The 17888-nt window shown below is 41.9% G+C and overlaps 1 protein-coding gene across 1 annotated transcript in view; it reads right to left on the reverse strand.

Annotated features, from left to right (window-relative positions):
* ADAM17 (ADAM metallopeptidase domain 17) overlaps window positions 1-17888 on the reverse strand; it is a 475078-nt gene that overhangs the window by 406110 nt on the left and 51080 nt on the right. Inside the window, exon 2 of the mRNA XM_069235905.1 lies at window positions 15957-16089. Coding sequence (XP_069092006.1) covers window positions 15957-16089 — 133 coding nt within the window. The remainder of the gene's footprint in view (window positions 1-15956; window positions 16090-17888) is intronic.

The following is a 17888-nucleotide window of genomic DNA, read 5'->3' on the forward strand; positions in this document are numbered from 1 at the left end:
CTCTGAAACAATCTACTCTACGTCACTGCACTGTACACTGCTATACTCCACTCTGCACCACTCCATTCTATGACACTGCACTCTATGCCACTCTATCCTTAACCATTGTATTATACGCCAATGCAATCTACACAACTGCATTCTATGCCCCTGGACTCCACGCTCATCCACTTTAGGCCATTATAACCTACTCTGCACCACTTCAGTCTATGTCACTGTCATCTACACCATGCAACTGCACTATATATTACTGCACTCTATACCACTGCAGTCTCACACTCTACTCTGAAAAACAGAACTCTCCACCACTTAGCTCTATGCCACTCTACTCTGCATTACTCCATTCTATGCCACTGAACCACAGTAGAATACAGAGCCAGAGATTGCTTCAATCTTGATGCTCTTCATTGGAGCGTCAAGGAGACAAGCTTTAGCAGACATTCCTTGCAAAACCATCCAGGGGCAATTTTATAGGAACTCCCCCTTTTCCCAACTTTTTCAAACAGGGGCCTTAATTGGTCCATTAGCATACAGTGCACGGAAACCATATCAAGTTGGGCCCCTCCAGGATAGTTGATAAAGTAGGTTTTTCCACAAATAGTTCATCAATTTGTGTTTGCATGGTATTGTTCACAACCACTGCCCATTGGACATTTCACCTGTTATTAACTGTCTCAACCATATTTTTAATTATTACAGATGGTAAATTAGAACTCATAAACATGGAAAGTGCAAATCTAAAACTTAGAGCTTGATGGTCACTGTCCATTCTTGGGACAACAGCCATATCGACCATGAAGGGCCACAAAGCCTGGTCCAGCAATATGTAGCTGATATGGCTTTTCTAGGGACCATTTTTAAAAGTTGGACGGGGAGGGGTGTCTGAGCAGTAATTTCCATTTACATTTCTTAGGCCTTGTTCTACAACTATATCTTCCAGCGACCCTCAACTGTACTACAACTTGGGCAGATACTGTTGATTTAATTGGTGCACCCAAGGTTTACATCGATCCATCTGTGATAATCAGCCCCCTACCAAGACCTGTATTACAATTTCCAGCGTTCCTAACTATAATTACCTACTGGGGACCGCCAGTAGGTAATTAAGTTAAAAAATAAGAATAATTGTTTTAAAAAAAAGGTCTCTCTCTCTCTCCTGCAAACCTTAATCATGTTTTTCAAACGTTTTATTCAGTTAATGTAGAACTTAAGGGAGTGTACCTTATTTTCAGACACTGATGAACAGTGATTGTGCTACTACCATAGTCAAACACAAACATTTTCTCTTCAAGCCTGAAACTGCCTAAACCTCAGCTGCCGACTATAAAGGTGCAAAGAAGGTTAGGTGGCATCCCATAGTTTAATTATTTCCCTGTATCAAAATTGGCCACCTATAGAATACATCAAGTAACTCACATAACCAGACCATATGCATCCAGTTGCTAATACATCAATTTAGACATCTAGGGAAATGATTAAAGATGGCGATATTGGGATTGTGCAGGAATGCCGCAGTGATATATTCCATCCACAAAGAAAAAGGCAGTAGCCTTTAAAAAGGACAACCCTACATCTCCCTTGAATCATATTTACTTCCATATCTCCTTACTGATGTTGAGTTCTGTTTCTGCCTTTGAAGTGTACTGGATTAAATTTAACTAGTCATTACTTGACTACTTTCTGTCTGTATAATACCTCAAATGAACAGTGCCCAGTGTGCATGGCCACTGAATAGGAGTTTCTCAGAGAACAGTGTCTTTGCGGTCTCAGATGGCATTTCTAGATCACTGGACTGATGGAGCTGTAATGTATTAATAATTTGGAAGCATGAAAAAGTGACACAGTCAGCACTGTATAATTCAACAATATGTATTACTTGATGAGGGGCTTTCGGCTGAACAGGTGTCCAACCTTTGTGAGTCCAACCTTGTCCTACATATTGCTGAAAGATCAAGTCCATCTAGTAGTGGGCACTCTACTAATCTTTCAACTGGAATCTTAAACTAAAATTTTATTTTTGGCATACAAACATGCAGACTAATGTACAATACTTAAATCATTTCAGGCTGCATGCTCAATAGGATATTCAAGGAAAATGAGGAACCAGACATGCCTTTATGTCCTCCCATCCTCATCCCAGTCCATACTATCCAAGGGAGACCCCTCCTGAGAGACAGACAGCACTGAAAGCATCGAACATTCCTGAATAGCCATACAGAGGTACAAACTAGATTGTTGATCTACAACCATTTTTACAATTACAATCACCTCATTCTACCAATTCCCAAATACACCATTCTGTGGATCTTTCATGCTCAGTTTTCCTGTCTCAGACAGGACGTAGATTGTCTTTGAGAGGTAACCACTTGATTATTTGAAAAGGTGTTAGACTTTGTGGTTACTGAATGGAGCTTGTGGAGCAAGTTTCTAGGTAGTCCTCTCGCTGCTCGCAGCTGGCCCCACCTTGTAAGCTGTAGCAACAGGTGGGATGCCTATCAGTGAGATTAGTGTGGTCATAGAGGACCTCGCTACAGCAGGGGTCCTTACATTTCCTATGGCAGCCTCCTCGTGTTTCAGGAGAGGAGAGGTGCTGGAGATCAGAGGTGTTCTCTTTCATTAACTGTTTGTAAGGAATCAGTGGAAGATGAGACTGATTGAGTGCACCTCGGGGCTAGATAAAGGCCTTAGCATGGCAGGCCATTTTTTGGAGTTACCACGGAGGGTAAAAAGAATGCACCGGAGTAGCATTTTGTGGGTGATGACAGGACAGATCACTTTAAAACTGAGTTGTCACATGCTGAGCGGCAGGACATTGTTGACAAAGAGAAAAGTTAATTGCTGCAAGCTCAAGCCAAGCAGCATTGCATGGAGTCTTGATACTGTTTATACGGATGAGTGAGTCAGAGCCATAGTGGGGTAAGTTGGCTGAAGGACCCCAGTTAGTGAAGTAATGGCAGAGCTTGAAGGTGTTTTTATTTCTATGTGCCTCCAGTGGTGGACACCCAGTCTCTGCATAAGCCACTGGATGACTTTGTAACTGAATTTTCTCAGTCTGTTAACGTGAACCCTCTCTTGCAAGCCATTACCCCTTCCTTGTCAAACGAAGAAGAAGAGGGCCTATGCTGCATATAATGTCCTTCTGTCATCTACCTATGCGTCTTATATCTCACAAATCTTTATCATAATTTTCTAAGCACTATGCAGAGGAGTTCAGTAAGAGGAGGACTGCATACTTCCTTTTCTCTATGGAACCGATCACTCATTTTCTGTAATGTTCAACTTTTTAGGGAATTCGTGCATCTGCAATGGTTTTAGGAGCAATAACAGCAGCCAGGTGTTATATCTAGTTACACCTTTGAAAGTTTGATGCAGCCCAGAAGTCGTTCTTTTGTATTTCCCTCTTTTTAACTACAGCTTGATGAAACATAAAAAGTGAGAAGAACTTGTTGTAGGCATTCTGATCTTAGTCCAGGAAACCTAGGCCATTCCAGTTTCTTCTATCTGCCCAACAACAGGGCGAGATGACACAGCAATGCTTTTCAGACAGCCCTTTTGTGGGAGGGCTCAGGGGGTACATCCACAGACAAAACCTGGTCCAATACTTTTACATCTCAACAGTCCCCAAGCATGACTATTCCATCTAATGCATAACTCAAGTTAGAATTTGATTGTCTCTATTTTCTCAGAAATGGGCCTCTGATATTACAGATCAATGAGTGGTGGAAGTCATGACTTTGGGGTACAAGCTCATGTTCGAAGAACTTCCAAAGAGGTCTGACTTCAAAAAACAACACAGTCTTCAACAGGGGACAAGGCAAACTATTTTGGAAGGTGTAGGAGCCCTGCTGTAAAAAGGGACAATTGTCAAGGTTACAGTCCAGGAAAGGAAAGAAGAAAGGGAACGTATTATGTTCTCTTTGTAGTACAAAATCCCAACCTTGGATCTCAACTGGGTAAATCAGTTTTTGCTGGAAATAAAGTTCAAGATGGTATCCGTTAGTAATGTGATCCTATTATTAAAGCCAGGTGACTTTCTGTCAACATTGGATCTTCAAGATGCCAAATTTAATATTCCAATCAGGTCTTTTCCTCAAGCGTATGTCAAGTTTGCCATAGCATATGACTATTACCTGCTTAAAGCATTCCCATTTGGACTGACTTTAGCTCCGCGAGTCTTCACAATGGTACTGCTAGCTTCTCTGGTGGCCTTCTATAACGTTCACGGCATCCAAATATTCTCGTTCCTGGATGATTGGCTAAACTGTGCTCCTTCTTTCCCTCAGGTTTATTAAGGATCACTGGCCATAGCTGCCAGATTCCAGTATCTTCTAAACTGCAAGACCAGATGATTTGGGGGTTATCAGAGAGCAACCTCAAGAAAGAAGTTTCTTTGAATCCTAAGCACATCAAAACAGCAAGTATGCATGACAGTGCTGTGGGGTATGAAGCCACCGTAGAGATCTGTTCAGGACAGGTGGTCACAGGGGAAGGTCAAGCAGAAATTGAATTCAAAGGAACTGATACTGTGTGCAGAGTGCAACTGGCAATGTACAGAGATCTGGGTGCATATTCCTCAAGGCTACAGGGTCACCTAGTCAGAGTGCAAACTGACAACTACATATCACAATGGACAACTATGTAGCCAAAGCATACATAAATCTGCAAGGTGGAACCAAATGATGGAGGGCGGGTGGATAGCACATTCCCTGGGGATTGGGCAGAGGAGAACTTATTTGCTCTAGAGGCTGCATATTTAGCAGTGACAGAAAACCTTTTAGCAGAACATTTGAGTAGGATTTATCTGTCTTTGGCAGAATTCCATCTTCACCCCAGAGTTTGTCAGCTGTTAACTGCTGATCCAGGGTGCCCCTTGGTTGGATTTATTTGAGTCTAACAAGGGCACTCTCCTATCTCTGTTTTGCTCTAGGACAAGGCATCCAGAGGCATGGGCAGTGGATATCCAGTACTCTCAGTGATCAAATGGCCTCTTGTTTGCCATCCTTCCAAATCCAATTCTCCTAGGGGTACTTAAGAAGATTCTGAGGGAGAGGGTAGAGGGGGTCTTGGTAGAGCCCTTTTGGCCACTAAGTACACGGTTCTCGCTATTGAAGCAACTAGCCCAGGAGCAGCTTTTCAAGATTCTGGACTTATCCTATCCTCTTATGGTCAGTCTCCTCCCAACCAGCACTGAGTAGTTTTTGTCTGAAGGCCTTGAGGTTGAGAAGCTAGCTCTTCAGCATCTGGGGTCTTCAAGTACGGTGGTGGATTATATACAACAAAGCCATTAGGCAACAACTAGAACATCCCAAGCTAGGCAATGGCTGCACTTCTCACAATGATGTGCAGGGAGAGGGGTAATATGTGTCTCTTCTCATCCTTTTCTAATTTTAGATTTAAGAGAGAGTTTCTTAAATGTGTTTGGCTGTCTCAGCTCGTAGGGTGCAATCAGCAGGCTTTCACTCCTGTGGGGGAGGGAGTGAGTTTGCTGGCTACTACTTGAGATTCTAGTGTGTTGTCTTCTGAAAGGATCAGAGGTAAACAAAAAACCTGTATGTCATCCTCCTTTGCTTGATCAACTCCATCTACAGATGTTTCCAGATAGGGTGAATTTCAGAGTGGGCCCTGGATTTTGTCTGAGAGTGCATTATAAATTTCAGTGGATTTGGGAACAAGAAATTGTTTTGCATGCTTTTTGTAAGTCAATTTCTTGAGCTGAAGAGAGGTGCGTACATAAATTAAAAGTCAGAAGAGTACCACTATTTATCTAGAGAGAACAGCTGTTTTTCATTCTTCTAGTTCACTTTTGGTGACTTGTGGCCCAAGTAATAAAGAATCTAAGACCTCTACTACCACCAGAAGTGGGTTGGTTGTTGGGGGTCGGAGAGTTTAAGAATCAAATAAGTCAGCATGGTTGTAGATTTCTTTAGGTATATTTGGACAGTCAACAAGCAGGATAGCTGCCTTTCCAGCAGAGCTAGAGAATTTCCTTTAGCTGAAATCTGTAAAATTGTCACACGGTCTACTACACACAACTTTATTAAACAGTACTGAGTGAATGTATTGAAGAGTGATTCACAAATGTTTCTAAAGCGGATTCGTCTTCTGTAAATGTTAACAATTGATAGTGTTTCTTGAGGCTTCAAACAAATTGTTTTCTTCAACATGTCAAAAGGGAAGAGAATCGTTGTGGAATTGAAGCATTGGATAGGATAGGATTGCTTTTTGCAGACCAGCTAAAAGCTTTGTATCACCTTGAAATGTGAGGACTGGGAGGAGGAAGTGGGGTGTGTGTGGAGTTAAAGCACTCATTATGCCCAATCTGATGCTTCCCTTTTCCAAGTCCCGCAGTCCCCTCTTCCCTTCCGTTTTGCTATCATCATGAGCCTGGGTAAATACAAGACAAAAGATCAGTAGAACGGAGAATCTAAAAAGGGAGCTGGAGGGGTTCTTGTGTTAGTAAACAATAGTTGCAGGACGCCACCCTCAATTCAGGAATCTGTGAAGCACTCCGTACTGTCTGTCTCTTGGTAGGGTGGGGATCTCCCTTAGATAATGAGAAGTGGGACAACGGAGCACTGGACTAGCAGTAATGAAGATTACTGGCAAGTAATCAAAGCATTCCAGTCTTTCTAAATAAGTGGGTAGTCCCAAAACATGCTTCTCTTTGAGCAAAAGTAACTGTTTTAGGCTAGCTCCGATTGTTAGCTCATATAAACTAATCAACATGCCTTCCACTTGTTTAAAAAAAAAAAAAAAAACATTTCATCTATGACAGATGGTTCTCGATAAACAAAAACAAGTGGGAGAACACTTACTTGAATTAAAGAAACACTTCTTTAGTGGAAGATTTTTTTCATCTTTCAAACATTATTTCAATTAAGGTCATAAATATTCACATAGTTCTCACTAACTTTGACACAGAGATCTCTCTTAGGATTGTGACAGGGGAATTTGGATGCAACATTAAATAAAAAGACCCCTATTTGTGAGCTAATTACTTTATGCCCATAGCTGCAGTTTGCAGGTTTACTGCAAAACTGGGCTCCAAACCTCTGGACATGATGATTTAATAATTAGAAGGCCAGATGTATCGCTGAGGTTAAATATGGTGCAGGTACCCAAGGAATTTGTGATGCAGCTCAAATTTATGTTAGTGAAAATGTTTTTTTGAGAAGGTTGTTTTGCACCCCCACTAGTGCTCCCACTTACGCCTCCCATTTGGCACTGGAGTTACCATATGTAGGAAGTTGGCTCTGTATATACTATCTCAAAGTAAGAGATAGTGTGCACAGAGTCCAAGGGTTCCCCTTAGAGGTAAGATAGTGGCAAAATTAGATAATTCTAATGTTCTATTTTGTGGTAGGGTGGTCGAGCAGTAGGCTTATCAGAGGTTAGTGTTAAGCATTTGTTGTACACATACAGGCAATATATGAGGAACACACACTCAAAGACTTACCCCAGGCCAATGGTTTTTATATAGAAAAATATATTTTCTTAATTTATTTTTAGAATCACAAGTTCAAGATTTGAAGTAAATACATAAAATTCAAGGTAGTCCACACAGGTACGTTAGGAACTTTGAATTAGGTCAATAACATTTACAGTTTTTGTTAAAATGGCAATAAGCTATTTTAAAAGTAGACAGTGCAAAATTCAACAGTTTCTGGGGGAGGTAAGTATTGGTTAGATTGTGAGGTAAGTAAGACACTTACAAGTCTCAGCTCCTGGGCATAGGCAGCCCACCGTTGGGGGTTCAAGGCAACCCCAAAGTTACCACACCAGCAGCTCAGGGCCGGTCAGGTGCAGAGGTCAAAGAGGTGCCCAAAACACATAGGTGCTCATGGAGAACAGGGGTGCTCTGGTTCCAGTCTGCCAGCAGGTAAGTACCACCGTCCTCGGGGGCCAGACCAGGGGAGTTTTGTAGGGCACTGGGGGAGGGAGGGGGGGACACAAGTAGAGACACAAAACACACCCTCAGCTGCACAGGGGCGGCTTGGTGCAGTGTGCAAAGCAGGCATCGGGTTTTGTATTGGTTTCAATGGAGGGACCCGGGGGTCACTCTGGTGGTGCAGGCAGGGCACAGGGGGGCTTCTCAGGCCAGCCACCACCTGGGCTAGGCAGAGGGTCGCCTGGGGGTCACTCCTGCACTGAAGTTCGGTTCCTTCTGGTCCTGGGGGCTGCGGGTGCAGTGCTTGGTCCAGGCGTCGGGTCCCTTGTTACAGGCAGTCGCGGTCAGGGGGAGCCTCTGGATTCTCTCTGCATGCGTTGCTGTGGGGGTCCACGGGGGTCGTCTCGGGCTACTCACGAGGTCGCAGTTGCCTGGGAGTCCTCTCTGTGCTGTTGGTTCTCTGGAGCTCGAGCCGGGGGCGTTGGGTGCAGAGGGTGAAGTCTCACGCTTCCAGCGGGAAGAGTGAAGTCTTTAGAAGTTGCAAGAAAGTTGCCAAGTTGCTGCTTGTTGTTGAGCAGAGCCACTGCTCACAGGAGTTTCTTGGTCCTTATATTCAGGGCAGTCCTCTGAGGCTTCAGAGGTCGCTGGTCCCTGTTGGATGTGTTGCTGTTGCAGTTTTTCGATTCAGGAGACAGGCCGGTAGGGCTGGGGCCAAAGCAGTTGTCTTCTGTCGTCTATGCAGGGCTTTCAGGTCAGCAGTCCTTCTTCTTGTTTCAGGTTGCAGGAATCTGATTTCCTGGGTTCTGGGGTGCCCCTAAATACTAAATTTAGGGGTGTGTTTAGGTCTGGGAGGGCAGTAGCCAATGGCTACTGTCCTGGAGGGTGGCTACACCCTCTTTGTGCCCCCTCCCTGAGGGGAGAGGGGTACATCCCTAATACTATTGGGGGAATCCTCCAAACTTAAGATGGAGGATTTCTAAAGGCAGGGGTCACCGCAGCTCAGGGCACCTTAGGGGCTGTCCTGACTGGTGGGTGACTCCTCCTTGTTTTTTTAATTATCTCCTCCAGCCTTACTGCCAAAGGTGAGGACAGTGGCCGGAGGGGCAGGCATCTCCACTAGCTGGGATGCCCTGTGGCGCTGCAACAAAGGGGGTGAGCCTTTGAAGCTCACCACCAGTTGTTACAGTTCCTGCAGAGGGAGGTGAGAAGCACCATCACCCAGTACAGGCTTTGTTCCTGGCCAGAGTGACAAAGGCACTCTCACTATGTGGCCAGCAACTCGTCTGGTTGTGGCAGGCTGGCAGAAACTGGTCAGCCTAACACCAGAAGTCGGATTGGTATTCAGGGGGCATCTCTAAGATGCCCTTTGGGTGCATTTTACAATAAATTCCACATTGGCATCAGTGTGCATTTATTGCGCTGAGAAGCTTGATACCAAACTTTCCAGATTTCAGTGTAGCCATTATGGAACTGTGGAGTTCGTGTTTGACAAACTTCCAGACCATATACTCTTATGGCTACTCTGCACTTACAATATCTAAGGTTTTGCTTAGACACTGTAGGGACATAGTGCTCATGCACATATGCCCTCACCTGTGGTATAGTGCACCCCGCCTTAGGGCTGTAAGGCCTGCTAGTGGAGTGACTTACCTATGCCACAGGCAGTGTGAGGTTGGCATGGCACTCTCAGGGGAGTCATTTTCAAATCGACTTAGTAATTTTCTCCCCACCAGCACACACAAACTGTGAGGCAGTGTGCATGTGCTGAGTGAGGGTTCCCCAGGGTGGCATAAGACATGCTGCAGCCCTTTGAGACCTTCCCTGGCATCAGGGCCCTTGGTATTAGGGGTACCATTTACAAGGGACTTACCTGAGTGCCAGCCAGGTCTGTGCCAATTGTGGAAGCAAAGGTACAGTTTAGGGAAAGATCACTGGTGCTGGGGCCTAGTACACTTTCAATCATAACTTGACATCAGCAAAAGGCAAAAAGTCAGGGGGTAACCATGCCAAGGAGGCATTTACTTACACAAGCTCTCATAAAACTTGCTTTCCTAATGCTACGGCTTTCTGTTTGGTTAATGTCAGAAATACTACTTAATCAAACCATCATCACTTACTGATTGCGGCATAGCAAAGCTTGCAATATTCAATAGTTGACATATGTAAAGGACTAATTGTCCTTGTTAGGGATTTCAGAACTTTTTAATTGTATTAATCCGTCACTAAATGTGAGTGTTAAAAGCCCCAGAGTGTAGGAAGAGGAGAGTGCTCACTCATCAACTTTTAATCATTACAAACTGTATGGAGCCCTAATTCAATTTTTGTACCTAAACACAATCACAGGTAATACATGGTTAGGTTCTAATTCAATATTGTTCATTTTATGATTTCTTAACCTAAAGTTCTGTTTGGTGAAATGGACCTTTGGTTATGACCATGTCCATGTCATTCAGCGTCTGTACAAGTCACATTACATTTTTTTGTAAGCTTCACACTGCACCAAGGAAACGTTTTTGAATCCCCTTTCTCAAGTCACTCAATATAAGAAGATACAAATATTGCAGTCTGAACTTGTTTGCTTCATGGTATATTTATCTCGCCTGCAGTAAGACTGAGAAATATCGTGGCCAACTAATGTAGAATAATAACATATCTTCCAGAATGTGTTTTATCATCGTGTGTTCTAGTTTATTGGTTTAAGTATAATCTGGGTTGGTGAGATAGATGGACTGATTAAAGTCAGAGATTATCCATCCTTAGTTTTATTTGTAGATCGTTGATACCGTCTCTTATATCTCTATGCACAAGTCACTTTATGACCTGATTTTTAAATTCATGCGAAATCTGTTACGTGCTGCTGCAATATAGACAGATGACATTTGTTTGTATTCTTAAATTTTTTAACTTAATAAAGATTTATTGACTGACCGACTGCCCCCCTATTACCATATAGCTTTATAACAGAAAATGCTTCCGTTATAGGTGTTCTGCTTGCTAAGAAAAATAAAGACCTGACATTGGCAAAGAGTTTGAGTTTAGGGCAACCTGGTACATGGGTTTTACATGAGGCACTTGTCGTAATTGCTGAAATTGCCAGAGGCTCAAATAAGCTAGGAAACACTAGGGTATCCCCATTTGGTGCCACTGGTAGTTTTTATAGTTCCCAACCTTATGTGAATTAACACATGTTGTTGAATCTCAGTACAGTATCGGAATCAATTTGGTGAGCTGGAATGGAAAATTCAATGAGTCTAAAACAGAAAAGAGAGAGTCCCAGGTCAAATGCCTTTTTAGCATCAAGAAAAATAAATCAGTGTATATTCCCTGTAGCGAGAAAGTATCAATTGCCTCTGTCAGAAAGTGAGTGTTCATGCACAGTTATTATTTAGGTAGGTATCAATCCATTTTAGTTGTGGTGGATCTATTCAAATGACTGGCCTACAATCTAAATTCTGATTATTTTTACCATGATTTTATACTCTGGATTTAATAATATTATTGAAATAAAGCAACTAGGATCATGCTCATTTTTACCAGTTTTTGGAAAACTTGTTATTGTACCTGAACATGACAACGGAATGTTACTGCCGAACAACAGACTACAAAATAGATTAAATAAAAGGATTTTACAGTACACAACAAATTCCTTCTATCTTTCTAATGGGTAGCCTTCATCACCTGAAGTTTTGCAGACAGGAAGAGAACTGATTACTTCCTCTATCTGTCACTGCAAATTATATTGCAATAATGAATACATGGAGACTTGGAACTGGCAAGTGTCCGGAAAACCTACATAATGGAAGGCTGTAGTGATGGTCCAGGTGGACAAATAGTTGATAGTACAGAAGAAGTGCCTGACCTGCATCTTTAATATCTAACACCAATTCCTGAACTGGTACCTTAAACTGAATTAATGCGATTAATAGTATGAGTTTCTTTTCCCCTCCAAGTCAGCAGCTTTAAGGCAAACCCTCCCTCTTTATAAACAGTGGCCTATGAACTGGGATTTCATAATTTCTGTTTCAAACTAGTAATTCCTCACAATATCTTTAGGGTCACTCCACCTGCTGCACTTAGCTGAAGTATTGTCTTTATTGAGGTCTTGCTATAAATGTAGAATAGTTATTATCTCTCTCATTGATGCCGAAGGTGAAAGTTTCATGCTGATTACTCTGGTGTTTTCCTGAGTAATAGGTAGTGTATCAAAGTATATTGTTAGCTGCTGGTTCCTGCTAATCAGAGCACTAGCAAGGTGGCTGGAGTAATATTTGAGGGCAGCCTACACCAGAAATCTTCATTAACTCTAACAAGACTGGCTGCCTCAGATTGACTCAAGGGGAGTATGTTAGTCATCAAGCATACTCCTGTGCTCAAGAAGTTCCATCATGTTTTTAACCCTCCTCCCACACACGCACATCTATGTTTTCTTTCCCTAAGTGCATGTAGCATTCTGGAACCCTTTAGATGAGTTATTATTTGCTTGCTAAACTAGATTATTCTGCTTGCATACTACTGTTTACTTCAGTGTAGATTTCACCAGAGGTTCCTGACTTTTAACCACCCAGGACTGGCCAAATAGAGCTATAATTTGTTTATTTTCCCATGTTAAGGCCACCATGACAGGCTCTGCCACGGCTCCATATTTTGTGCAAAGACTTAGGATCAGTGATGATCTTCAACCTGGCCTTCTGGGAGACAAAGAGCAATACAGGGAGAGGTGGGGTCAACATAATTTTGTCTTACCTCTGGTACAGTGGAGGGTTTTCAAACGGGTGACAGACTCTGCAATTCGTTCTTTACCATTTACATGGTTATGAGTACCATTTTGGGATAGGGTGATCGTGAATTGTGGTTAACTGTTTCTAGGGTTTTCTTTTGTGATTGCTGGCTAATTGTGTTCTCATGTTGATTTTAATGAAGTCAAACAGGCATATGTAATATGCTTTACATTCTAAATGAACATTAAAAACCTTTTTTTTGTGATTATACTTCTGTATTAGGCTAAAATATCATAATCTGTTGCTAGCTGTATGTTAATGTTTGTTCAATTGAAAGTAAATAAACGTTGTTTAAAAAATAGTTATGAGTACCATTGCTAACATATGCACTGCCCACATTTGCACTTACAGTTTTATTTTACGAGTTACAGTTCATAATGCAGTCGCAGTACTAGCCGTTTTGGCTAGTTTTACCTCAGGTTTGTTTTCTTGCAACTGCACTAGACTTATTTGCTGTTGCAACTCCTGAGTATTGTAGTCACCTTCCTGTACTAGCGGAGTTAGTGAACAACCTGTTAGGGGAGCTTGAAGTGTCCAACCAGTCACTGGAAATGAAAGTGGTAATAAAATAGAATTAGCAATATCACCAAATCCTGCTGACTTTGAATTTTCCCAGTCTCAGTTGATGTTCGATGAATTGGTGGCTTGATCTACAACATGCCACGAAATATTTTTCTTTGCCTTTTGAAGGGACTGAGATGGATATAGCGCTTTCAAGCCAGCATCCTGCCAGTTTGCTCATTAGGTAAACTGTTGATTGTCAGACCATTTCTGCTTTTTTCTTTTGTGGTCTTCCATCTGTGATATGCACAACCAACCTTTGTGACAGAATGTTTGTATGACATTTTACCAAAAATGGCGCCCTGGCACTAAGGCCGACCTCTATACTAGACTAGAATTAAATATTGTAAATAGCCATCTTTTAGGAATCCTGAGGAATAAGAGATAGTTTTTATAGGGCTTGAGAGAAAGAGGATAAGAGTTCTAGTACTTGGCAGTAAAGAAGGTAAAATCACTACTATCATGATGAGATTTCTGTATCTTGGGGACTACAAAGAATCCCACTGAATACAATCACAACTTGTGTGAAGCGATCCTCCAAGAGTCTTAACAGATACACAGGCCGTTGAAAATGGATCTGTCCTCATTGTTCAGATGATTTCAGATTGAGATGCAGTGGGAAAAGCCTTGTATAAAGCAATAATTGGACTCCTGGATGAGTTGAACCTGAGAGGTAAGGTATTTAGAGAGTTAAGTGTTTAGGAGATGTAAAATTATTTAGCTATACTGAAAGGAAAGTTACAGTTCTATTAAGGACAGGGAGGTGAGTAAGTTAATGTGCCTTCCATTTGGTCTGTTTCAGTCTCTTGGTTCTTCACCAAGATCATGACACCAGCCATGGAATGGTTCCAGGTAAGGGGATTATGCCTCAACAATATCTTCCTCATGCATCAGGAACTGGAGGCTCTAAGAGGGCAGTTGAGGATGGCAATTTCCTTACTGCAGAACGTAGGATACTTTATCAACGAGCAGAAGTCAGAGGTCAATCCCACCCAAACAATTGTGTTTCTGGTGTTCATAATAGATTTGTTCAACAATCTCTGAAGTTACCTCAGAGAAAGATTGCTCTGATATGCAATGGATTACAAAAAACCCTGAGGAAAGAAAATATCGGTCTCATATACCTCGCCGGAGTTATGGGACTGCTGGCTTTTTTCATCCAAGTTATCTTTCTGGGGCCCTTACATTACAGGGCCCGGCAGAGACTAAAGGGATTGCATCTCAGGCAGGGACTCTTGTACACAGATGAAATTTCCCTTCACCTGGAAGCCAGAGTGAAGACAGAATTGTGGTTAGAACACATGTAAGCCTAGAACAGCAGGGCCATTTCCGGCTCCTCATCGGACACCACCATATAATCAGATGCAAGCCGTCTCGGTTGGGGAGCCAGATGTGGGGCTATGACTAACGGAGGAACTTGGCCAAAAGTGGACAAGACCCAACCAACAAGGTATCCTGTTCCATCCTGCTGAAGATGGACAATGTCTTGGCGGTGAGCTACATCAACCATCTGGGAGGAACACATTCCGAAGCCTAGGCCAATCTAACCAGAAACTTCTGGCACTTCTGCCTACTCCATAAGATTTCTATGATGGCGGAGTACCTTCTGTGAAGAATGCACCAAAAAGTGGACTGGCAATCCAAACACCCGAATGACTCCAGTGCCTGGTAGTTGGATATGTCTCTCTTTCAAGGCTTGATTGACAAATTGGGACCGTGCAAAATCAATCTGATAGCCTCCGGACTATGCCATTAATTTCCTTGTTTCTACAGCTGGGGCTAGATCTTCTGGAGGAGGCCACAGATGTGTTTCTTCAGGACTGGAGTTTGGACAGAGTATATGCCCCCACCCCCTTTTCAATGATCAGCAGACTGACTGCCCAGACCAGACAACAGAGAGCCGAGTTGGTACTGGTGCACCACTGTGAAGATAACAAGTTTGGTTTCCAGTTCTTCTAGAACTTTCTATGGCTTCTCCATCCAATCCTTATTCCTCAGACTCCGAACCTCTGAAACGATGCTCATGGAAAATCACACCATCTGGTTCAACAAGGGACTCTACAACTGGAGGTGGATTACAGATCATGCTGGGAAATCCCAGGCTTATCACGACAAGCTACCCAGTTCATCAATCGCGCATGGGTGGAGTCTATGGTCAAGTGATACAGGGCCATATGGCAAAGATGGTCACATTGGTGTGTGCGATGGGATCTGGATCCCATGAGGTCAGATGTAGTAGCCATAGTCAATTGTTTTATCAGAGTTGGCAGAGAAGGATCTAGCCTACAGAACAATTAAAGCTTGCCATTCTCGGCCATTTCGGCAGGACATTTTCCTTTTCCGGATATTCCAGCAGGTGAACATCCCTTAGTCTCTAGGGTGATTGGAGGCATCATGTAATCTCAGCCTCCAAATCCTAAGTATTCTTCCCTCTATGGGACGTTAATGATTTATTTAATTTTTTAGAGTTTTGGAATCCGAGAAAGATAATGATTTCTTGACACAGAAACAACTCTCAAGTCTCTCATCACTCATAAGCATACCAAGCCTCCTGGCACTGCTAGGCTTAGTCTTGCTCTATTCTTTCCATGAATGTGTTATCACAGATAAAAGTTTAGAATTATTTATAACTAGGCAAAACCCATGTTACAACAAACAATCGGGCAAGACCCCTGTCAAAATAGGAGATCAAAATATACTCAAATGAAAGGAATTTTTGAATTATATACCTGTTAAGAGCTGAAAAACTTAACATTCTTTCTATATGCAACTCTGTCTGGAGATCCCGCTTTCTTAATGAATGTTGCTGGACATCAGCTAGGGAAATAATGTCATAGTTGGAGAGCATCGAATCAAGGTTATCTGGAAGAAAAAGGAAATTCAGTTTACTCTCAAGACCACATTCCTTAATAGGATTCAGATCTAAAAGTATCAATATACTGAAAATTGCACAGATGATCTCAGACTTTATGGGACACGTTTAAAAAAAAAGAAAAATATTTCCATTTACTTGATATGTACACATATTAAAATTGCCAGTTGCTTGTTAACTACATTTAAATATAATGTATTTTACAATGTATCAGCAGAGTGAGAAACTATAACAACATGCTTCACTAACCCTTGTGTTTATTTTAGTTTCTCTTGAAACACTTGGTGATGATTTGCATTTAATGAAGTTAACGCGTTTTCAGCCTTACTTTTAAAGAAAGTAGAATACATTACCACTCAAAATGAATGACAAAGGCAAGGCATGAATGACTAAGCAACAACACAAGAAATATATCAAAGGCCAGAATGAATGAATTTGAAAATGTTAGATATCATGTAGGTGAAACTGCCCTTGTCTTACACTGAAATCAAATCAAAAGGAAAAAAAACGAATTATACATGCACTAACCAGTTTTTTTCCGGTCCAGTTTAAGAGCTTTAATTATGTGATTATTTAAAATCTTTACAATCAAAGGAAAACATTCTCAGTACGAAACGTATAACTTTTCTGAATAGACCTATATGAAAACAACGGTGATCGTATAAAATTACGACGCAAGTTAATAATTTTAAAATTGAAAAGTGAAAAGCTCAGCATTGTAAATCTTTACAAACAAACAAAGAAATCATTCCAAGGAAAAAACATCTACACAATATTTCAGAATTGCCATTGAGGAAAACCTAAAAAGGTAATTAGCAATTCAAATCATCAGTATAAAATGTAGTTATTTTCAGATAGTACAATTAGTTTCCAAAAAGAGGCTGATGCGCATTGCAGAAATAAAATAAGTAAAACCCCACGCACAAGGTAGTAAGACTGCCTCAATAAGACAGTAAAGGTGGCGAACTGCAAACAACCATTCAGTGACATACGGAAGTTATGGATTAAATACTGCTACAACCTTCTGCTTTGTGAGATAGTCTGGCCAGTCTTGGTGCTCTCATTCATCTGCTTTTGTAGCTGGTAAACATGCTTTCCAAATTTAGCCAGATCAGATGGTTCCTTCAGAGTGAACACAAGTGTCCTAGCCTCATTACAAGTTCTTACACCGTGGCGTAAAAAGAGGGGCTTTAATAAAATGTGATGTGCATTCATCAATGCAAGGCAGCAGCATACAAGTGATTGAATGACTTTTGTATATCTACAAAGCTTGCAGTTGACAATCATGGAAAGGAAGTGCCATTTTGGGTTCATTGTCTTAATTTTGAGGGCTAACAACCATGCAGCCATGATGTGTGTCAAGCAGGCTTTCCTGATCGCACACATTAAGTACGCCTGTATAGACAGATGGTGCGAGCAGTTAACATGAGATGATGCCACAGCCGTTAAGATGGGTGTGCTGATCAATTTTGCAAGATCAGTTGTCTTGGACAGTTTTTTTTACCTGCCTATTCAGCACAGTTTTAAGAGTTGTTTGAGAAAGATCCAACTTGTTTAACTCAGTTTGATTTATTTGGAGGGAGTAGAGTGGTTTAGTTAACCAAGGGTTCGTTTTTGTGTCAAAAATGGGGCGAAGGGCTGATTTCAATGTATTGGGTGAGCCCTCGGCAATCTTGGAAAAGTATTTCAAATAGGAGACCATATTGGCCCACTTCTGTCCTTCTAGGCAGAGTTCCAGTCGTATCAGACACCCCCTTATGTATTGAGGCAGCTTGAACACTCTTATAGG

This window comes from Pleurodeles waltl, chromosome 5 (assembly GCF_031143425.1).
Source record: "Pleurodeles waltl isolate 20211129_DDA chromosome 5, aPleWal1.hap1.20221129, whole genome shotgun sequence".
NCBI classification, from domain to species: Eukaryota; Metazoa; Chordata; class Amphibia; order Caudata; family Salamandridae; genus Pleurodeles; species Pleurodeles waltl.